Source organism: Neofelis nebulosa, chromosome 16, assembly GCF_028018385.1.
Source record: "Neofelis nebulosa isolate mNeoNeb1 chromosome 16, mNeoNeb1.pri, whole genome shotgun sequence".
Classification (NCBI taxonomy): Eukaryota; Metazoa; Chordata; class Mammalia; order Carnivora; family Felidae; genus Neofelis; species Neofelis nebulosa.
The window spans coordinates 10,613,454-10,631,830 of record NC_080797.1 but is presented as its reverse complement, the minus strand read 5'-3'; the positions used below and the strand labels follow the sequence as shown (position 1 = coordinate 10,631,830).

Sequence of the window (18,377 nt, the reverse complement as noted above, 5' to 3'; positions counted from 1 at the left end):
AGGTTACAAGGTGCATATCAGAGAACATGTCGGTGCATGTTCCATTTATTCTGCAGAAAACGTATTTGTGAGGGAGGGAGGTGGTGGTTGAAACTACCTAGCCTTGGGCTTTTCTACTTTGTCTTTGTCATTAGCATTTTATCTTCACTGCCAGGCTGAGTCAGAGTCCTGAAAAATAATACCAAGGAGGGATTGCCTGCTCTCTAGGAGCACGGGCTGTGCGCAGCATTGCCGAGGGTGGAAAAGAAGGGGGAATCGCCTGGACCCAAGCTGAGGGAGCTTGTTCCCATCTGTGTGGAGAAAGGAATACTTGAGAGGGAGCTGGAGAACCTTCTAGGGCTGCAGGGCAGAACGACAGAGCGAGCCCTGCACGGTGAGGGGCGTCTGGACAGACAGGCTGGATGGCAGTCGGGAGAGACACCAGACCCGTAGGCTGATGGTTTGATTTTTATCCTATAGGCAGTGGGGAAATAATCAGCGGGCAGTACTTAGTGACGCATGTAAGATTTCGGCAGGAGCAAGCTTCCAGAAGGCAGAAGACAATCTAGGCTTGGCTGATGAAGGTCTAAAAGAGTGGGAGGCGGGGCGCCTGGGTGGCTCAGTCGGTTACACGTCCGACTTCGGCTCAGGTCACGATCTCGCGGTCCGCGGGTTCGAGCCCCACGTCGGGCTCTGGGCTGATGGCTCGGAGCCTGGAGCCTGCTTCCGATTCTGTTTCTCTCTCTGCTCCTCCCCCGTTCATGCTGTGTCTCTCTCTGTCTGAAAAATAAATAAACGTTAAAAAAAATTAAAAAAAAATAAAAGAGTGGGAGGCATTTCAAAGGGTGATGGGCATGAGGGGAAGGGAGTGGTCCGGGACCCTCCTCCATTGTCCCCTCCCTCACCCAGGCCTAGCTGTCTCTCCACCAGATGCACCTGCTCACCTCCCCTCCTCCGCACTCCAGGTCTGGGCCACTACTGCCTCCAGCTTGTGTCTCCCTCTTAAAGGTTGGCCCCACTGCTCCACTTGGAGCCACCAATCTCCTCTTCAGATGTGCTGTGTGAGCTTGTCCCCTTCCTTCGTTGGTCTCCGTGAGGCCCTCCAGTCTCTCGTTTCAGTCTCCCACTGGTCCTTCACCCAGCCTCCTTTCAGTGCCCCAGCCTTGCCTCAGACCCCCCACCCTCCTGCCACTCGGGTGTTTCCTCTGCCCGGAACGTTCTCCCCAGACAGACCGCCCACCTTCACCATTCAGGTTTCAGCTGAACTTCATTTCTCCCAGAACCTTCTCGGACTCCCAGGCTGTACTCTTGAAGCTCCTGCCTCCTTTGTAGCACCCATCACGCGTGTCACTGGCAGTGTTATTCCACGATGAACATCTTTCTGTGCTCCGCGGTGGGTTCCATTGGTGTAGGAATGGAGTGAATGGTGTTCCTGTTACTTCCGTCTGTCTCCCTAGTGCTTGGTGCTCCAAAGATGTTGACCCCAGTTGACCATCTGGGAGTCCGGTGACTTGCGTCCTACCTCTGTTACTAACCAGCTGTGTGACTTGAGGCTGGTGGCTCAGCCTGCCTGCCTGGATTTCCTCGGGTGTAGCCAGTGACCCCGCAGGCTCCTTCCAGTGCTGGCCTCTCGCTCCAGGAGTAAGCTTTCAGGCATCCGGGGGGGGGGGGGGGGGGCGGTGAGACCAGGGCCTTCTAGAACTGTCTCGTATGGCACACTGGACAGGCTCACACCCATTGCCTCCCCGGCATCTGGCCCTGGAGAGCACCCTTCCAAAGCGGCCACATAGCAAGAGTTCTGTTTGTTGCTGTCTGGCCGAAAAATGAGCACTGCCTCCGTGGCAGGAAGAAACAGATGCCACTTGCTGTTGTTTTTTTAATTAATTAAATTAAATCAATTTTTATTTAAACCCAAGTTAACATATAGCGTCATAATGGCTTCAGGAATAAAATTTAGTGATTCATCGCTTACATGTAACACCCGGCGTTCATCCCAACAAGTGCCCTCCTTAGTACCCATCACTGTTTAGCCACCCCCCACCCACTAGTTTGGGCATTTCCTTTTTTCTTTTTTTTTTTTTTAATGTTTATTTAGTTTTGAGAGAGAGAGACCAGGTGAGCAGGGGAGGGGCAGAGAGAGAGGGAGACACAGAATCCGAAGCGGGTTCCAGGCTCTGAGCTGTCAGCACAGAGCCCGACGTGGGGCTCGAACTCATGAACCGTGAGATCATGACCTGAGTTGAAGTCGGACGTGTAATCGACTGAGCCACCCAGGCGCCCCCAGTTTGGCCATTTCTTTTTTTTTTTTTTTTAAACTTTTTTTTTTTTTTAATTTTTTTTTTTCAACATTTTTTATTTATTTTTGGGACAGAGAGAGACAGAGCATGAACGGGGGAGGGGCAGAGAGAGAGAGGGAGACACAGAATCCGAAACAGGCTCCAGGCTCCGAGCCATCAGCCCAGAGCCTGACGCGGGGCTCGAACTCACGGACCGCGAGATCGTGACCTGGCTGAAGTCGGACGCTTAACCGACTGCGCCACCCAGGCGCCCCCAGTTTGGCCATTTCTATTGTGCATTTGACTACATGTAGCCATTGCCAGTCATGCTGTCGTGGAGGCAGTGGCCCCTGAGGCACCCGGGGGAACAAACCTGTGTCCGGAATTGGTTAATTCCCCAGGCACAGCAACGTGCCGTGTGATGGGACAATTTGGGAGGATCTTGTCCTTGACCAACACGTCTTGACTGGGTGTGCATGGGTTGGGCGTTGGGGTGTTGAAACGCAGATCTCACAGCCCCACTGATGTCCAGAATCAGTCTTTTAAGCTAGGGACCAGGTGTTAGCCTTCTGATCAATATCCCCAGGTGATCCTTTAATTTTTTAAAAATTTTTGTTGAATTTATTTATTTTGAGGGAGAGAGAGTGAGCACAGGGAAGGGGCCGAGAGAGAGAGAGAGAGAGAGAGAGAGAGAGGATCCCAAGCAGGCTCTACTTGGTCAGTACAGAGCCCAATGCGGGGCTTGAACTAACAACCATGAGATCATGACCTGAGCCGAAATCAAGAGTTGGACCGTTAACCCACTGAGCCACCCAGGCACCCCCCTCAGGTGATCCTTATGTGTAGGGACCACAGCCATGGTCAAGAGCTCACCCAAAGGGCTTGAAACCAGGATATAAACGTTACGTGGTTAACAAACATCAACCCTGGAGCCAGGGTCCTCCTGGGACTGAAGGTCACAAATGGCTGCTGTGTTGGGCGACCTGAACCCCATGTTACTGCCATGACCCCAGCAAGTGTTCACTGGCCTCAACACTGCATCTCACGTGGGTTAGCTGAACTTAGCTAGACTTCCTGGCCTTTTCATCTAAGAAACATAACTATTCCCACTGGTGGACGGGACACTTGCCCTACAAAAATGCCCATTCCCCGCCCAACTACAAAAGGCGTTCTGTGTAGCATGATCAGTTCAGTTAGAGCAGAATTGGGAAAGTGGCCCAGAGGCCTGATGATAGATGAGACTGAGCACGTTTTTACGTGAAGCCACGGAAGACAGCTCACATGTGGCCTGTGGGGGGACTGGGCACGGTGTCGTAGAAATAACGTTCCCGTGGAAAAGAGGAAAACAGATTCTGTGATACAGCCATCTGCCACTGTTTACATGCACGGAGGCTGAGAAGTTAGTGACCGTGATACTGAGTTTACTAAAAAAAAAAAAAAAAAAAAGGACCCCATGATCTTTAAAGTTATACAAATTCACAGTCGAAGAGACAGCAAGGTCCCCTGGACGGAACCACAGAGAACATCTGTAAGGATGGCCCAGATCCTGGCCCGTCCCACTGGCACAGGCCTACGGGGGGTACCTTGGCTCTAGGCATAGGTTCTATAGGATTGGGTTTCCATGCCAACCTTTTTTATTTTCACCCCTGCCCCCAGCTTCTCGTTGTCCCCTGCCTGCTTTTTGGTTTTTGGCTTGCTTCTGCAATACGTTTTGAAAGCATCCCTTCTGCTCCATAGCAGAAGGTCATGTCAGATGAGAAGTTGTGTCACTTGGGGGCCCAAGAAAGATGGAACCTTGTCTGAGGTCTGAGCAGGAGGAGTCCCTTTTCCCTTTGCCGATGGGACCAGCACAAGCTCCTCTGTGTCCCATCAGCTTGGGAAGGGGCCCTTGGGGCAGACCCCAGCAGCAGCTGTCAATCCTTAGGCCTCTGTTCTGTCTCCCAGAGAGTGGGGGTGAGAGCACATAAGCCTCCTGGGAAAGAAGGGCTTTCCCGAGAGGTACTCCACTGCTCTGGCAGGTGAGGGTGGGAGGTGTTTTTTAATTTTATTTTTACTTTATTTTTGAGAGAGAGAGTGGGGGAGCGGGAGAGACCGGGGGAGACACAGAATCCAAAGCGGGCTCCAGGCTCTGAGCTGTCAGCACAGAGCTCGACATAGGGCTCGAACTCGTGAACCGCGAGATCACGACCTGAGTGGAAATCAGAGGTTTAACCAACTGAGCCACCCAGGTGCCCTGGGAGGTGGCTTTAAATTAACCTAAGGAGAAAAAAGAAAGAAAAAAAAAATTAACCTAAGGAGATAAGGTAAGTGTCCAAACATGTGGCTGCAGCCTTGGGGAGCAAGTCATGGTAGTTCCTGGAATGATGGCTCATTGTTCCAGAAGCTGAATTTGCCCTCCTTTCTGAGCCTTCATAGGATATAAGAACTAAACATGCTTGGCAGATTGGGGATGTCTCTCCCCAAGATTCCAGAGCCCGCTGACCTTCCAGCAGGATAACCTCGTGTCTGCCTTAGGTGTTCCTGCCTGTGGAATTGATTGAAGGCGGCATTCTCTCCAGTCCTCGCTAGGAATTTGGGAGAACCAGGGGGGTTATCCCAGGAGGCAGCCTCTGACAGCTTCAGAGAATGTACACATGTGACGTGCGGCCTGAGACCCTGCAGTGAAAAATCAATTTAAAAAGCTAGAAAGTTCTCAAAAATGTGATTCTGGGGGCGCCTGGCTGGCTCCAAGGGTTGGACTTCCACTCAGGTCACGATCTCGTGGTTCGTGAGTTCGAGCCCGCATGGGACTCTGTGCTGACAGCTCAGAACCTGGAGCCTGCTTCGGATTCTGTCTCTCTCTCTCCCTCTCTCTCTCTGCCCTTCCCCTGCGCTCACTCTGTCTCTCTCTCAAAAATAATTAAAAAATGTTTTAAAAATGTGATTCTGGTAGCGGTCGCAGATGAACTTTTTACCATTCTTCTGGAAGCCTACCTGAAGTTGCGTGTTGGCCTGTGAAAGTTGGCAGAGGCCGATACCAGCCAGATTCCGTTACTGGCGTTGATTTGCAGAGGGTGGGGGCGCCCCGACCCCCGGCCCCCGGCCCTCACACCCTCCTTCGGCTGTGACAGTTGGGACACTCACCCGCAACTCCTTTTCTGTCTCTTCCCAGTTCTTGGCCCAGTTGATGGTGTTTCTGATCAGTTTCGTGAGCTCTGTGTTCTGTGGCCACCTGGGAAAGCTGGAACTGGACTCCGTCACCCTCGCGATTGCGGTACGTAGGGGACTTTGTAACACACGTTTCTGAAAGCCGTCTGTCTTTCCTCTTGCTGCTGGTACGAGGTGTCGCTATTTAATGGCCTAAAACAACCCAGCGTATCATCTTATGCTGCTGGAGGTCAGAAGTCGCCAGGGGGTTTCACTGGGCTGAAAACACGGTGTTGGCGAGGGCGGTAACCATTTTTCCGTCTGCAGCTATAATTCTCCTTTGCCACGTAACCTCACGTTTTCCCGGGGTTCCGGGGGTTGGGATGGGACATCTTTGGAGGGCCCTTACTCCGCCTCCCACTTCCATGAATTTGTAATCCGTGGCGCTCTGGCCTTCTGTTCTTGGTCCCACATCTGGGAGGAGGGAATCATAAAGCGGGGGGGTGAAGTCTGACTTCATCAGGAGAAACTGTGACACCCCCCACCTCCGCCTTGACTTCCGTCTCCCTGACACGGAAGTGGAAGTTGAAATCCTGGATCCTAGTGTCCAAACCTAAAATTGGGAGGAACCCCAAATCCTCCCTGTATCCTGGATATGCGTCCCCGAAACCAAAGAGAGATGTCATTGACCTCTGCCAGGGGCTCAGTGGCTATGTCTGGCCAAACGACCCTGCCAACTTCTTTGGTTTGGCCAGGTGTCTCTAGGAAGGTGGATTCGGTGGCTTGTGTGCCCCTGTTCAGCCTCCCCAGTTCCCCCTTGGTGCTCTCTGCTAAGGTACACGTCCACCTTACTTAGCCCTTGGTGTTTGCTACCTTCGAACTGGGCAAGACTACTCTGAACCGGGTCTTGGGTATATAGGGGTTGTCTTGCTTTTGAAAACAATGTGAGAAACCCCCAGGCTTAATTATCCCTTTGTGGTTTTAATGTTTGGAAATCCGCACCTGGCAAGCCTCTGGCAAAATCTCTGTAGCCAAGCGAGCACAAGAAAGCTGTCCTTCGGGGCGCCTGAGGGGCTTGGTTGGTTGATTGTCTGACCCAGGCTCAGGTCATGATCTCACGGTTTGTGAGTTCGAGCCCTGCCTCAGGCTTGCTTCTATCAGTACAGCTTTGGATCCTATGTTTCTCTGCCTCTCTGTCCCTCCCCTGCTCATGCTTGCGCTCACTCTCTCTCTGTCTCTCAAAAATAAACACTTCAGAAAAAGAAAGCAAGCAAGCTGGTGCTTCTAGGCTGAGTCCGGTTTGGGGCTGTTGTCTCTAACCTCCCCGCAGACTCAGGTAGAGGTAACAGGTTCCAGACATCCTGTGATGCCACTCCCTGGTGTTGGGGGTGCTGCCCTGGGCTCCCCAAAGCTCCAGGGACCCTGGGGTTTAGTTGCCGACCCTGGTCAAGACAAGTACACCTGGAAGCCCTCTGGCCTTGGCTCCGGGGGCTTGATTCTGAGCCCTCAGAACCCTTTGGGATATTGTAACAGGCCGTACTTGGCCTTGAGCAGGGGGACTCACCCAGAACTGCCACCCCACCACATTACGTTGCCGTTGAGAAGGATTCACGTTCCTCTGAAGTCAGGAAGCCAAACGCCTGGGACTTAAGAAAGCAAAAGGCTTCGTAGTGACCTCTGGCCGAGACGTTTCCTCTCTCTCAACTCGTGCGCGTCCTTTAATTAAAGTGGGGCCAGTGGAGGGGCTCCGGGCGGAGAATGGGGCTGAGTAGGCTGACTGGTGAGGGTTGTCGGAGGCTCGAGGCTGCCTCTGATCAGAGCAGACAGAGAATATGCCTTCCCGTCTCCTTGCGTTTCTTGGCAGATGATCAACGTCACTGGAATCTCGGTGGGCTTTGGCTTATCTTCTGCTTGTGATACCCTCATCTCCCAGGTAAACGGAAGCCCCAGGTGACTCTCACGGTGACCCTGAACATCTTCTCCGGAGTGTAGCCGGAAGGTCCCCAGTGGCAGGAAGGGAGTGCCGTGCGCGCGGCGGGGAGGGACTTGCTGGCGGCCAGCCCTGTGACGTCTGGCCAGCCGTCAGTTCCACTTTCCGGTGCCTGCTTTCTTTGAAGCGTGGCTGGGTGTCTCGCAGGCTTGTGCACGGCCACCTTACGTTGCCTTTTGACCACATGGGACATTTTGTACGAGTCCCTTTTATCACTTCCCGCATCATTGAGTCTGGCACGGTCCCCGTGGGTCTCAGACTTGAGCGTCCCTCTGAGCTACCAGCGGGGCTTGCCAGAGCAGGCTGGTGGCATCCTGGTAACTGCTGAACGAGCGGGTCTGGGGTGGAGGAGGGGCAGAGGGCCACGTCTGACCTGCTCTCTGCCAAGTCCCGTGGTGGTAACTATTCTCTCTATAGCTAGCTTCATGCTCCCGTACGGATGTCACTGAACACGTCCCAGGGAGAGATGGCACAGAGTTTTTGGCTTCTGTAGGCCCATAGGAACTGGCTTCTGCGCGCACTGACCCTGTTTCGGCAGGTGGGGGGCAGGGCCCGAGATACTGCACGTCTAGGAGGTTGGTTTCCAGCTGATGCAACCCTGACTGGCCTTTAGAATCACACGGAGAGGGGCGCCCGGGTGGCTCAGTCGGTTAAGCATCTTTGGCTCAAGCCATGATCTTGAGGTCCCTGAGTTCAAGTCTCCCCGCATCGGGCTCTGACAGCTCAGGGCCTGGAGCTTCCTTCAGATTCTGTGTCTCCCTCTCTCTCTGTCCCTCCCCCGCTCATACTCTGTTCTCTCAAAAATAAACAAACATTAAAAAAAGGAAAAAAAAGAATCACATGGGGAACTTTTAAAAGTGATTGATGTGGGGCACTTGGGTGGCTCAGTCTTGAGCATCCGACGTCTGCTCAGGTCATGATCTCGCGGTTCGTGAGTTCAAACCCCACATTCGGCTATGCCACTGTCTGTGCATAGCCCACTTCAGATCCTCTGTCCCCTCTCCCTGCCCCTCTCCACTGTGCTCTCTCAAAAATAAATAAACAGCAGTGACTGATGTCTGGGTCCCACCCTGGACCTGTTAAATCCAGACTCTTTTTTTCTTTAAAGTTGATTTATTTATTGGAGATAGAGCAGGAGGGGCAGAGAGAGAGAATGTCAAACAGTCCCTGCACAGTCAGCACAGAGCCCCAGCTGGGGCTCAAACTCACGAACCATGAGCCCACAACCTGAGCGGAAACTAAGAGTCAGACATTCAACCGACTGAGCCACCCAGACGCCCCTAAGTGTAGACTATCTTTAGTGGGACCCTGGTGTCAGTGTTTTAAAAATGTTCTCCAGGTGGGGTGCCTGGATGGCCCCATGGAGTGTGCTACTTTGTTTTTAATAATGTTTATTTATATTTGAGAGAGAGACAGAGTGCGAACGAGGGAGGGGCAGAGAGAGGGAGACACAGAATCTAAAGCAGGCTCCAGGCTCTGAGTAGTCAGCACAGAGCCTGACGCAGGGCTCGAACCCATAAACCGCGAGATCATGATCTGGGCCAAAGTAGGACACTTAACTAAATCACCCAGGCACTCCTCTTTTTTTTTTTTTTTTTTTAAGTAAACACTATACCCAATGTGGGGCTTGAACTCACCACCCTGGGATTAAAAGTCACATACTCTGGGCACCTAGAGGGCTGAGTCGGTTAAGCGTCCGACTTTAGCTCAGGTCATGATCTCATGGTTCGTGGGTTCGAGCTCCGCGTCAGGCTCTGTGCTGACAGCTCAGAGCCTGGAGCCTGCTTCAGATTCTGTGTCTCCCTCTCTTTCTGCCCCTCCCTTGCGCGTGCTCTGTCTCTCTCTGTCTCTCTCTCTCTCAAAAAATGAGCATTAAAAAAAAATTTTTTTTTATTAAAAAAATTTTTTTAACGTTTATTTATTTTTGAGACAGAGAGAGACAGAGCGTGAATGGGGGAGGGTCAGAGAGAGGGAGACACAGAATCCGAAACAGGCTCCAGGCTCTGAGCTGTCAGCACAGAGCCCGACGCGGGGCTCGAACTCACGGACCGCGAAATCATGACCTGAGCCGAAGTCGGCCGCTTAACCGACTGAGCCACCCAGGTGCCCCTAAAAAAATTTTTCTTAAGGAAATTGAAAAAAAAAAAGTTCTCCAGGTGATGCTAATGGGTAGTCAAGTCTGAGAACCACTAACGTAAAGAGCGTGGCAAAGTCATGATTGAAGGCCTTTGGGGGGTAAAAGGGGTGCCATTTCTGTACTCATGGGTTTGTTTGGACCGTGTGCACCTAGACGTATGGGAGCCAGAACTTGAAGCATGTGGGGGTCATCCTGCAGAGGGGCACCCTGGTGCTGCTTCTCTCCTGCTTCCCCTGCTGGGCACTCTTCGTCAACACCCAGAACATCCTGCATCTCTTCAGGCAGGACCCAGCCGTATCCAGGTAAGATGGGCCCATGCCATGGGGGGGTGGGGGGTGGGATTGGGTCCATCTTGGCAGAAAAACGGCCCTATCCAGGTTCAGCCTCTGGGAATTACAAAGGCTGGCATTATGTAGTGCTTTTCATACCTGGCAAGCAAGGTCTAGACCCTTCCTTATTTAGTTGACTTCAGGGTACATCGTTTATACTGAAATAAGCTTTGCAAACATCCTCCGCTCGAGATAGGGGTTTAGGGCATTTGTTCACGGTTTTGTGATTCTTGACCCTGGTTGATCCTAAAATCACCTGGGTGCCTTTAAAACCCACCCGTGCCCGGTCCCCTCCCCTGTCAGTGTTCTGTTTGAATTGGCCTGCGGTGTGGCAAGGGCATCAGTGTCTTTCAGAGTTCCCCTCGAGGATTCTCATGGGCTGATGTCTTTGCCACCTGCTGGTCGAGTTAATCAAGACCTTTAAAATAAAGTCCTTGTGCTAGACCTGCGGCGGTGAACCTAGGGGGCGTTTAGCCATGTTGGGAGGCATTTCCGGGGATCAGGACTGGTTACTGGGGCTCTGCGGAGACATCGCGAAACATCTTTCGATGCACAGGTTCGTTCCACGGTGGGGAGTTCTCTATCTGGCTGTAGTGCCGAGGTTGAAAAACCCTTTCCTAGACCTAAAGATTTGGAAGGACCAAGAGAGGCAGTTTTAAGAGGACAAGGTCTAGGTGTCTCTCATTTTCGCATTTGCTCCAGCAGTCGAAACCCATTAATTCAGAAAGAGCCAAGAACAGGAAAGATGGTTTTCGTTAGCTTCTCCTACCCACCCTTGCCTCACAGAGACCTCTGTGGCCTTTTTTTGCTTTTCGTTGTACAGGCTTACCCAGGACTATGTCATGATCTTCATTCCTGCCCTGCCTGTAAGTTTTCAAGGGTTACAAGGTCCCCTTCTTTTTTTTTTTAAGTTTATTTTATTTTGAGAGAGAGAGTGAGCGAGCCACAACGAGTGGGGAAGGGGCAGAGAGGAGAGACAGGATCCCAAGCAGGTTCCGTGCTGTCAGGCAGAGCCCGACTCAGGGCTCAGTCCCACGAACCTTGATGTCACGACCTGAACCGAAATGGGGAGTCGGATGCTTAACTGACAGAGCCACCCAAGCACCCCATGAGGTCCCCTTCTTGGGGTTTACTGGTGGAAGGCACCTGAGCTACCTGTGGGCCCAATGCATTGGGTCAGTCTTCTGTGATTCACACGTGTGATGTTGGCTCCTTTAAGAAGTGGGGTTTTAATTATGCCTGTAGAAGACACAAACATGTGTCCCTTGAGAGACCCTGGGACCGAGGCGAGTTCAGTGAACCACTGTCTTGAACTTCTGCCGCTGGAGGGGTCTCCAGGATATCCTCCGCGGAAAGGAGTTCAGCCTTTTTTTTCTTTTTTCTTCTTTTAGATAAGGGTAAATTCTTTCCCATGTCAGAACTCCTTAGGGCCTCACTCTGAACCTTTAGATTTTTTTTTTTCCTTGCTGAGTGTGATCACACACAACCCTGAGTGTATGTTCACGTCTGACACAGAAGCTCGCGGTCAGTGAACAATTAAAACTATTTTACTCCGTTGGGACGGTGGAGCTGCATGGGTTTGCTTGCACTGCCCTGACAACACGCCGCAGACTGGATGGCTTAAACGTTTTCTCACACTACTGGAAGCTGCAAAGTCTGAGATCAAGGTGTCGCAGGGTTGATACCCTTAGGGGCCTCTCCTTGGCTTGCAGACCACCTCCTGCTTGGCTGCCTCTTCTCGCGGCCATCCCCCTGTGTGGGTGCAGCCGCGGTGTCTCTTGTCTTCTTATAAGGACCTCAGTCCTGTTGGGTTAGAGCTCACGCTAATGGCCTCATGTTAACGTAATCACCTCTTTAAAAACTCCCCAAATACAGCCACATTGGGGGTTAGGTCTTCAACATACGAATTTGGATGGCTGTAATTCAGCCCTTAAAAGTAGCCGTCTGCCGTCACAGTTGGCATTGTGGCGTTTAATTTACCCCGAAGCCTTTAAAGTTTAATATTCTCGGGGTGTCTGGGTGGCTCGGTTGGTTAAGCACCCAACCCTTGGTTTCTGCTCGGCTCATGAGCTAATGGTTTGTGGGATTGAGCCCCGAGTCAGGTCAGTGCAGGGCCTGCTCGGGGGGGGGGGGGGTCTCTCTTTCCCGCTCTTTCTCTGCCCCTCCCCCATGTGCACGTGTGCACGCTCTCTCAAAATAAATTTCTGAAAACGTTAAAAAAAGATAAAGTTCCATATTATTTAGTTATGCCACCAAATAGGACTGTTACTTGGTCTATAAAAGTGGTGCCCCCCCCCCCCCTAGAGTTTGCCCAGGGGCCTCCTTTACAGCCCCACTGTTCCCCAGAAGGCTCCTTGTCATATTCCCAAGGAAACTGCTCTCCCAGGCCCTGGGGTCCCTTGGATGCTGTTCATCCATAAGAGATGTTTGGAACGCCCTGGCCCTAGACACCTCGGCTCCTGCCCCCTGTCCCTGTCCCCTTCTGAGACGGCATGCCTCTGCGGGTCCACGGGGGAGCAGAGGGCAGCCAAGCCACGGCTCCCAGCTCCTTGCTACATGGCAAGGCCAAGATGTTAACATTCGTTTCTTCTTCTCTTGTAGGCAATCTTTATTTACACGTTACAAGTTAAATTTTTGCTCAACCAGGTAATGTAGACTCTCCTTTTTTCTTTGGTGGGGGGGCGGTTCATGGGAGTTTATGGCTTTCGGGGATCGGGGCCCTGAAAACACTCATGGATGACAGGGTGGGGAACCTCACCTGCTGGGGGCCACCGAAACACGTTTTCCCGTGTGGTGCGCTCAGGACTTCGGTGTGGAGAAGTTTACCAAGTGAAATCAAGGGAAGGGTATGTTCTTGTTGGCTCTGGAACATTCTTCCCTGATTCCCCCTTGGAAATATTGTCATTGGCAGGATAAGGGGTAGCACTAGCGTTCTTTGGCTCCATGCTCTTACCTGGCTCTCTGGAAGTGAAGGGTGTGTGCCTGTGTCCCCCAGAGGGTGCCGGGCAGGCTCCAGGGAGCCAACCTCTCAGCTCCTCTCAGCCTGTCTGAAAGGCCCGGCTCTCCTCAGTGGGGCGTGAAGGCCCACATCGTAATATGTCAGGGAGAACTGTGATCAGCAGCAGGGGCCAAAGCTGTGTGACGGCTGCCCTGGTTCGGTAGGCGTGCATTTACGATGCCAGCGTATGTGGGAGCCTTGACTTCCTTCCAGAGGAATCCAGGGAAATGAGGGTCCCGGGCAATGGGTCGTGGCCACACAGGTAGGCTCTCCAGGGCACGTGCGACCGAGGGCACAAGGGAGGGGAGAGAGAAGGGAAGAGGTTTTCCGTTTATTTAATGTTAAATTTAAGGTTACCCTGTGGACAAAAACAGCTTCCGAGTCTCCCGTCAGCGTAACACTGAAGGGTCTGGAAAGGGGCAGAAGTCTGCACGACTGAGCGCTGGCCTGTCTGTCCACTGCCAGCCCGTGGCCTCGTCTGAAGCCACGCGGAGGCGTTAGATGCTCAGGGCTTTCTCCCTGACTGCCAGGCTCTCAGCCAGCATGGGCGCTCCTAGCCACAGGCTCCAGCTTGGCCCAGTGAGGACACTGGGAGTGAAAACCCCTTTCTCAGATACTCTGAGGGACCCGCAGAGACCTACAAAGAGGACCCTGCAGCTGAGAGGGGCCGAGAGGCTTGAACTGGGTTTGGAGACTACCCGGGGTTCCCAAGGGGTTCTGGTCACCGGGACGTGGGAGCACAGAGGCCAAGGCATGGATGGAGGGGCACAATGGATGACAGAATCAGAGAGGTGGGCTGGCCTAGGCTCAGCCTTGGTTCTCTGCTGTGGATTTCAGCTGGTGGGAAACCGATTGCTAGGGGGAGAGAGAGTTGTGGACGTGGTCCCAACAAAAGATGCTGCAGGTCTGTGATGAGAAAGGATGCCCTACAGAAGCAGCGGGAATCGTAACACTGGGGCGGATCCTGTAGAACGAAATGACTCCTTGTCTGCGGGGGTCTCTGGAGAGGGAGGGAGTTGCATTTAACCCAGTTTCCGTCTTCGGGCCCAGCCCTTCTGTGAGTGTAGGATATGGGAGTGTGCAGCTGGTCTGGGGGCAAAGTTAATACAGTTGGGGAGGGTGGAAGGAGCCCCAGAGAAAACCGGGGGGTTGCTTAGACTTGTAGGTGGGAGAGACGTAGACAAGGCGACCCCACTGGCTTCTGCTGACCTTCCTCTGAGGGAAGCTGTCTCTTGCGTGTTTTTTCTTGCCATCTGTGTGCCCAGGGCTCCCCCGTTTAGAGCTCTAGTGGCCAGTCTGGAATGTTGCGCACTTGACCTTCTCATCCCCCAGGCCTGCCTCTCCACTTGCCTGCTCCTTCCCAGTTAGGGGCCTCGAACACCTTATCTCTGGGGGGCCTGCCCTCATCTGGCTCTCCATCTTTTCCTTCACTCTTACGTCCGGTCACTGATGGTCCTGTGGTCCTGCCTCTCTCCAACCTCCAGCCTCAGTTCCTCTCTTCTTCTTCCCTTATCCTTCGGCGGATACTTCCGTAGCATCTTACCAAATTTCCCTGCTGCCAGTCCTTCCCAGGGCCAACCTCACCCCATGCTGCTTCTGCTCTCTCTACCCGAAAGGCTTGTGTGGTCTCCTGCCTCCTTTGCTAAAAACTAATAAGCAGGGTTGCCTGACAAATAAGTGACCCACATAAGTGGTTGGCCACGATCCTTGTCCTGGTCCCTGACCAGGAGACCACTTGAGACAAATACGCAGCATGGTGGACCGTAGCGTGGCTGGATCAGAGGAGTGTGGTTCTCCCCCAGCAAGGGCGGGAGAGAGTTACCATATGATTCTGATGGATGGAGTTTAGGTGCAGTGCAGGGGAAGCCACGTTTTGGTAGGCTCAGAGCAAAGCAGAAGAGGGATCAATGCCAGGTCCGCCCTGCAAAGTGGACCCACGTCCTCTCTCCTTGGGGACCGGAGAGAGCTCAGATAGATGCGGATTGCTGTGTCCAGAAATCCGTGAGAAGCTCTGCCCCTGAGCTGGAAAATCGAGGCTGCTGCTTTGGGGTGTGAGAGTGACTTCAATCCCCCAGGCAGGAGAGGGATCTTTTATTTTAACCGGTAACGACTTCACACGACGAAATGTCACAGGGTCCGTGATTTCAGAGAAGCAGGTTTGTCAGAGGGTGAGGAAGCAGTAGGCGTTCAGACGAGGGGCCGGGGTGACACCTTGCAGGTGGGAGAAGCAGCTGGCCTCATCGCATCTGTGATTCTGATCCCCTGATGCCTTGTACGTCTCCAGCCCGTGTCGTTTTCCTCTCCCGCCTGAAGTCTTAGATTAAGATGCCAAACAGCCCGGACTTCTCTGCCCTGTACTTGTAAGCAGAGCCGGGTGGGATGGAGTCCTTCCCACGCCCCAGCTTTGTGAGGTCATCTTAGATCAGTGTTCCGAACTTCCATTTGGTTGAAAAAGTGCTGAGTTGGTCACCCCCTGTCCAGTGTGGAAGGTGATTTGTTTATACTCCGTCTCGGCCAGTCCTTGTGCTCTGGTAGGCGAACCACTTGGCTGCCTGTCTGTTGCCGGGCCCTCTCCTGCCCACGTCCCTGTATTTCACGCCTCCAGGCGGGGGAGGAGGGGAGGAGGAGGGAGGGGGGAGGCAGGAGGCCAGGAGCAGCAAGGACAGGCATTCGGTTGGGTCCTCGTGCTATACCTGTGGCGCGTGTGCATTTGGGGAAGAAGTGACCACCCTGCTCCCTGGTCTCCAGCACGCGGTGCGGTCTCTCCTCGTTTCAGGGAATCGTACTGCCCCAGATCCTCACCGGAGTTGTCGCCAATCTTGTCAATGCGCTCATCAACTATCTGTTTCTCTATCAACTGGATCTTGGGGTGATGTGAGTCCAGCTGATTCTGGGGATGGGAGGCAGGGGCGGGGGGACCTGCCTGAGGCATTTCCAGGGCGGGATGGCAGGGGGGCACCTCTACTTGGTCATGTGTCCCGGTGGGGGTCCCTTCCCTGGGCCGCTCTGGAAAGCACGGTCAGGGACGGACCGCGAGGCTGCTCCGGAAAGAAGATGCGTTTAGGGCTGCCACGGGAGTCCCCGCACGATGGACAGGCACCTGCCCTCACTGGGACCGTTCCTCCCAGGGGGTCGGCACTGGCAAATACCATTTCCCAGTTCACCCTCGTGCTGCTCCTCTTCCTGTACATCCTCTGGAAGAAACTGCACCACGATATCTGGGAAGGTAAAGTCTGCTGTTCGTTTTCCAGCTCGGACGTGGGTCTTGTCTCGGGTTGAGCTCCAGCCCAGTGGCCCGTGTGTTGGCGATGTGTCTCTGTCCCTGCTGCAGGGTGGTCCCTTGAGTGTCTGCATGACTGGGCCGGCTTCTTCGACCTGGCCTTCCCCGGCATGCTCATGCTGTGCATTGAGTGGTGGGCCTACGAGATCGGGAGCCTACTGAGCGGTCAGTGCGGGGACAGGTGGCGATGGCTGGCGTGGGCACGGGCCCCGTCCGGAAGCACGGTGTCAGCTGCCTCTCTCCACCAGGTATCCTCGGCATGGTGGAGCTGGGAGCCCAGTCCGTGGTGTACGAAGTGACCGTCATTTTGTACATGGTGAGTGTACGGGAGCCGGTCGTGTGGGGGTGCTAGCTGGTTCTTTTGAAAAGAGCCCAAAGGGGCGCCTGGGTGGCCTAGTCGGTTAAGCGTCCGACTTCAGCCAGGTCACGATCTCACGGTCCGTGAGTTCGAGCCCCGCGTCAGGCTCTGGGCCGATGGCTCGGAGCCTGGGGCCTGTTTCCGATTCTGTGTCTCCCTCTCTCTCTGCCCCTCCCCCGTTCATGCTCTGTCTCTCTCTGTCTCAAAAATAAATAAACGTTAAAAAAAAATTTTTTTTTTTAAATAAAAAGAAAAGAATCCAAAGAACGAGCGTAGGCATTCATCCCGTTAGTAACCTGTGAAACGATACACGAGAGTAAAATTTCATCGTAGAGCCAGGCAGGGCCCATCTGGAATGGTGGGGTCTTTCCGGTGAGCTCTGGGGAGTTTGCACGTCCTAGCACTGTTCGGATCTGAAAGATTTTTGCTTAAGCTTCTTTATCTGTGTAGAGAGAGAGGGCATGCAAATAAGGGAGGGACAGAGAAAAAGAGGGAGAGAGAGAATCCCAAGCGGAATTCTTGCTGTCAGTGCAGAGCCTGACGTGGGGCTCGGTCCCATGAACCGTGAGAACGTGACCCGAGCCGAAATCAAGAGTCAGACACCAGCCAGATGCCCCCGGATCTGAAAGACTTGATTTGATTTGCACACTTCCCAGACATGAAGAATCTTTTCCGGTTGTCACAACACACGATAGATGCCTGGGGACAGGTCGGGGGCGCAAAGGGTGATGGCGCTAGGTTCATGGCGTGAGGAGCCCCGCTGCCTGGGATGAGCTTGGGTGTGCATCTTTGCGTTTCCTTAAAGTTGCTTTTTACCCGACGCTCCGGGGAAGGGGAAAGGTCGCCGTTTTGGGATTCTGTTTTCTAAACTTGATCCCTTGATGGTCTTTCAGAACAGACTTCCCCTGGGCTCCTGGCAGTCCGTCCTCTGCACGCAGAGGAGGAACACGATTGTGCGGGACCCTCCCTTGCACACCTTAGAAGCCTTGCCCGAAAGCCCAGTATGCGATGGAGATTCACATTAGCCTGGGGGCACTCGGCTAGACAAATGGGAGGTTGCAAATTTGTTTTCTCAGAACTTTTAGGACCAGGTTTTACAAAACACTGAGGTGTATGCCATGATCTCCCGGGTCCCTGTTCCCTGGGGAAGGTGCACAGTTGGGCTGAGAACCGAGCCAAGAGGCAGGGACTTCTCTGCTCCCTGCTTTACTCTTCCCTTTTCGTTATGGTATGTTTGCTTTTCATTTTAGATACCTTCAGGCTTCAGTGTGGCCACCAGTATCCGGGTAGGGAATGCGCTGGGCGCTGGAGACATCGAGCAGGCCAAGAAGTCCTCAACTGTCGCCTTGCTGGTCACAGGTGCTTAGTCTTCAGTCATTGACTCACCCGAGTGGTCTGTGCCTGGGAAGCCCAGGCTCCCGGTGCCCTGCAGATCTCCTTTCTCACTGGTTGTTTCTCTGCTGTTTTTACCTCCAGGAGTCTTTGCTGTAACCGTCTGTGTCCTGTTGTTAATTTTTAAGGATCTGGTGGGGTACATTTTCACTAGCGACCGGTGAGTGTGGACATTTTCTTGAAATGCAAAATTTGCGGTAAAGAAATGGTTGGGTAGATGGATGCCTTCACACTGGGAGGCATCCTGGGGGTGTTGCATCGTGGAGGGTCCCTGAGCCATTTGTAAGATCAGAAACTCACCGGGGGCACCTGGGTGGCTTTGTCGGTTAAGTGGCCAACTTTGGCTCAGGTCATGATCTCACGGTCCATGGGTTCGAGCTCCACATTGGGCTCTGTGCTGACAGCTCAGAGCCTAAAGGACACTTCAGATTCTGTGTCTCCCATTCTCTCTGCCTCTCTCCCACTCGTGCTATGTCTCTCTCACTCTCAAAAATAAATAAACATAAAAAAAG

The 18,377-nt window shown here is 53.2% G+C and overlaps 1 protein-coding gene across 2 annotated transcripts in view; it reads left to right on the top strand.

Moving 5' to 3' along the window:
- The window catches only part of LOC131497420 (multidrug and toxin extrusion protein 1-like), a 37,212-nt gene that overhangs the window by 2,047 nt on the left and 16,788 nt on the right, over positions 1-18,377 (top strand). For both annotated transcript variants that reach the window (XR_009254970.1, XM_058703663.1), the window contains exons 2-12: positions 5,407-5,508; positions 7,246-7,314; positions 9,662-9,810; positions 10,661-10,703; positions 12,439-12,483; positions 15,612-15,709; positions 15,964-16,061; positions 16,167-16,280; positions 16,364-16,431; positions 17,724-17,832; positions 17,950-18,025. Coding sequence is in view for 1 of the 2 variants with exons in the window: in XM_058703663.1 (XP_058559646.1) it covers positions 5,407-5,508; positions 7,246-7,314; positions 9,662-9,810; positions 10,661-10,703; positions 12,439-12,483; positions 15,612-15,709; positions 15,964-16,061; positions 16,167-16,280; positions 16,364-16,431; positions 17,724-17,832; positions 17,950-18,025 (971 nt within the window). In the remaining variant the exon portion in view is untranslated. The remainder of the gene's footprint in view (positions 1-5,406; positions 5,509-7,245; positions 7,315-9,661; positions 9,811-10,660; positions 10,704-12,438; positions 12,484-15,611; positions 15,710-15,963; positions 16,062-16,166; positions 16,281-16,363; positions 16,432-17,723; positions 17,833-17,949; positions 18,026-18,377) is intronic.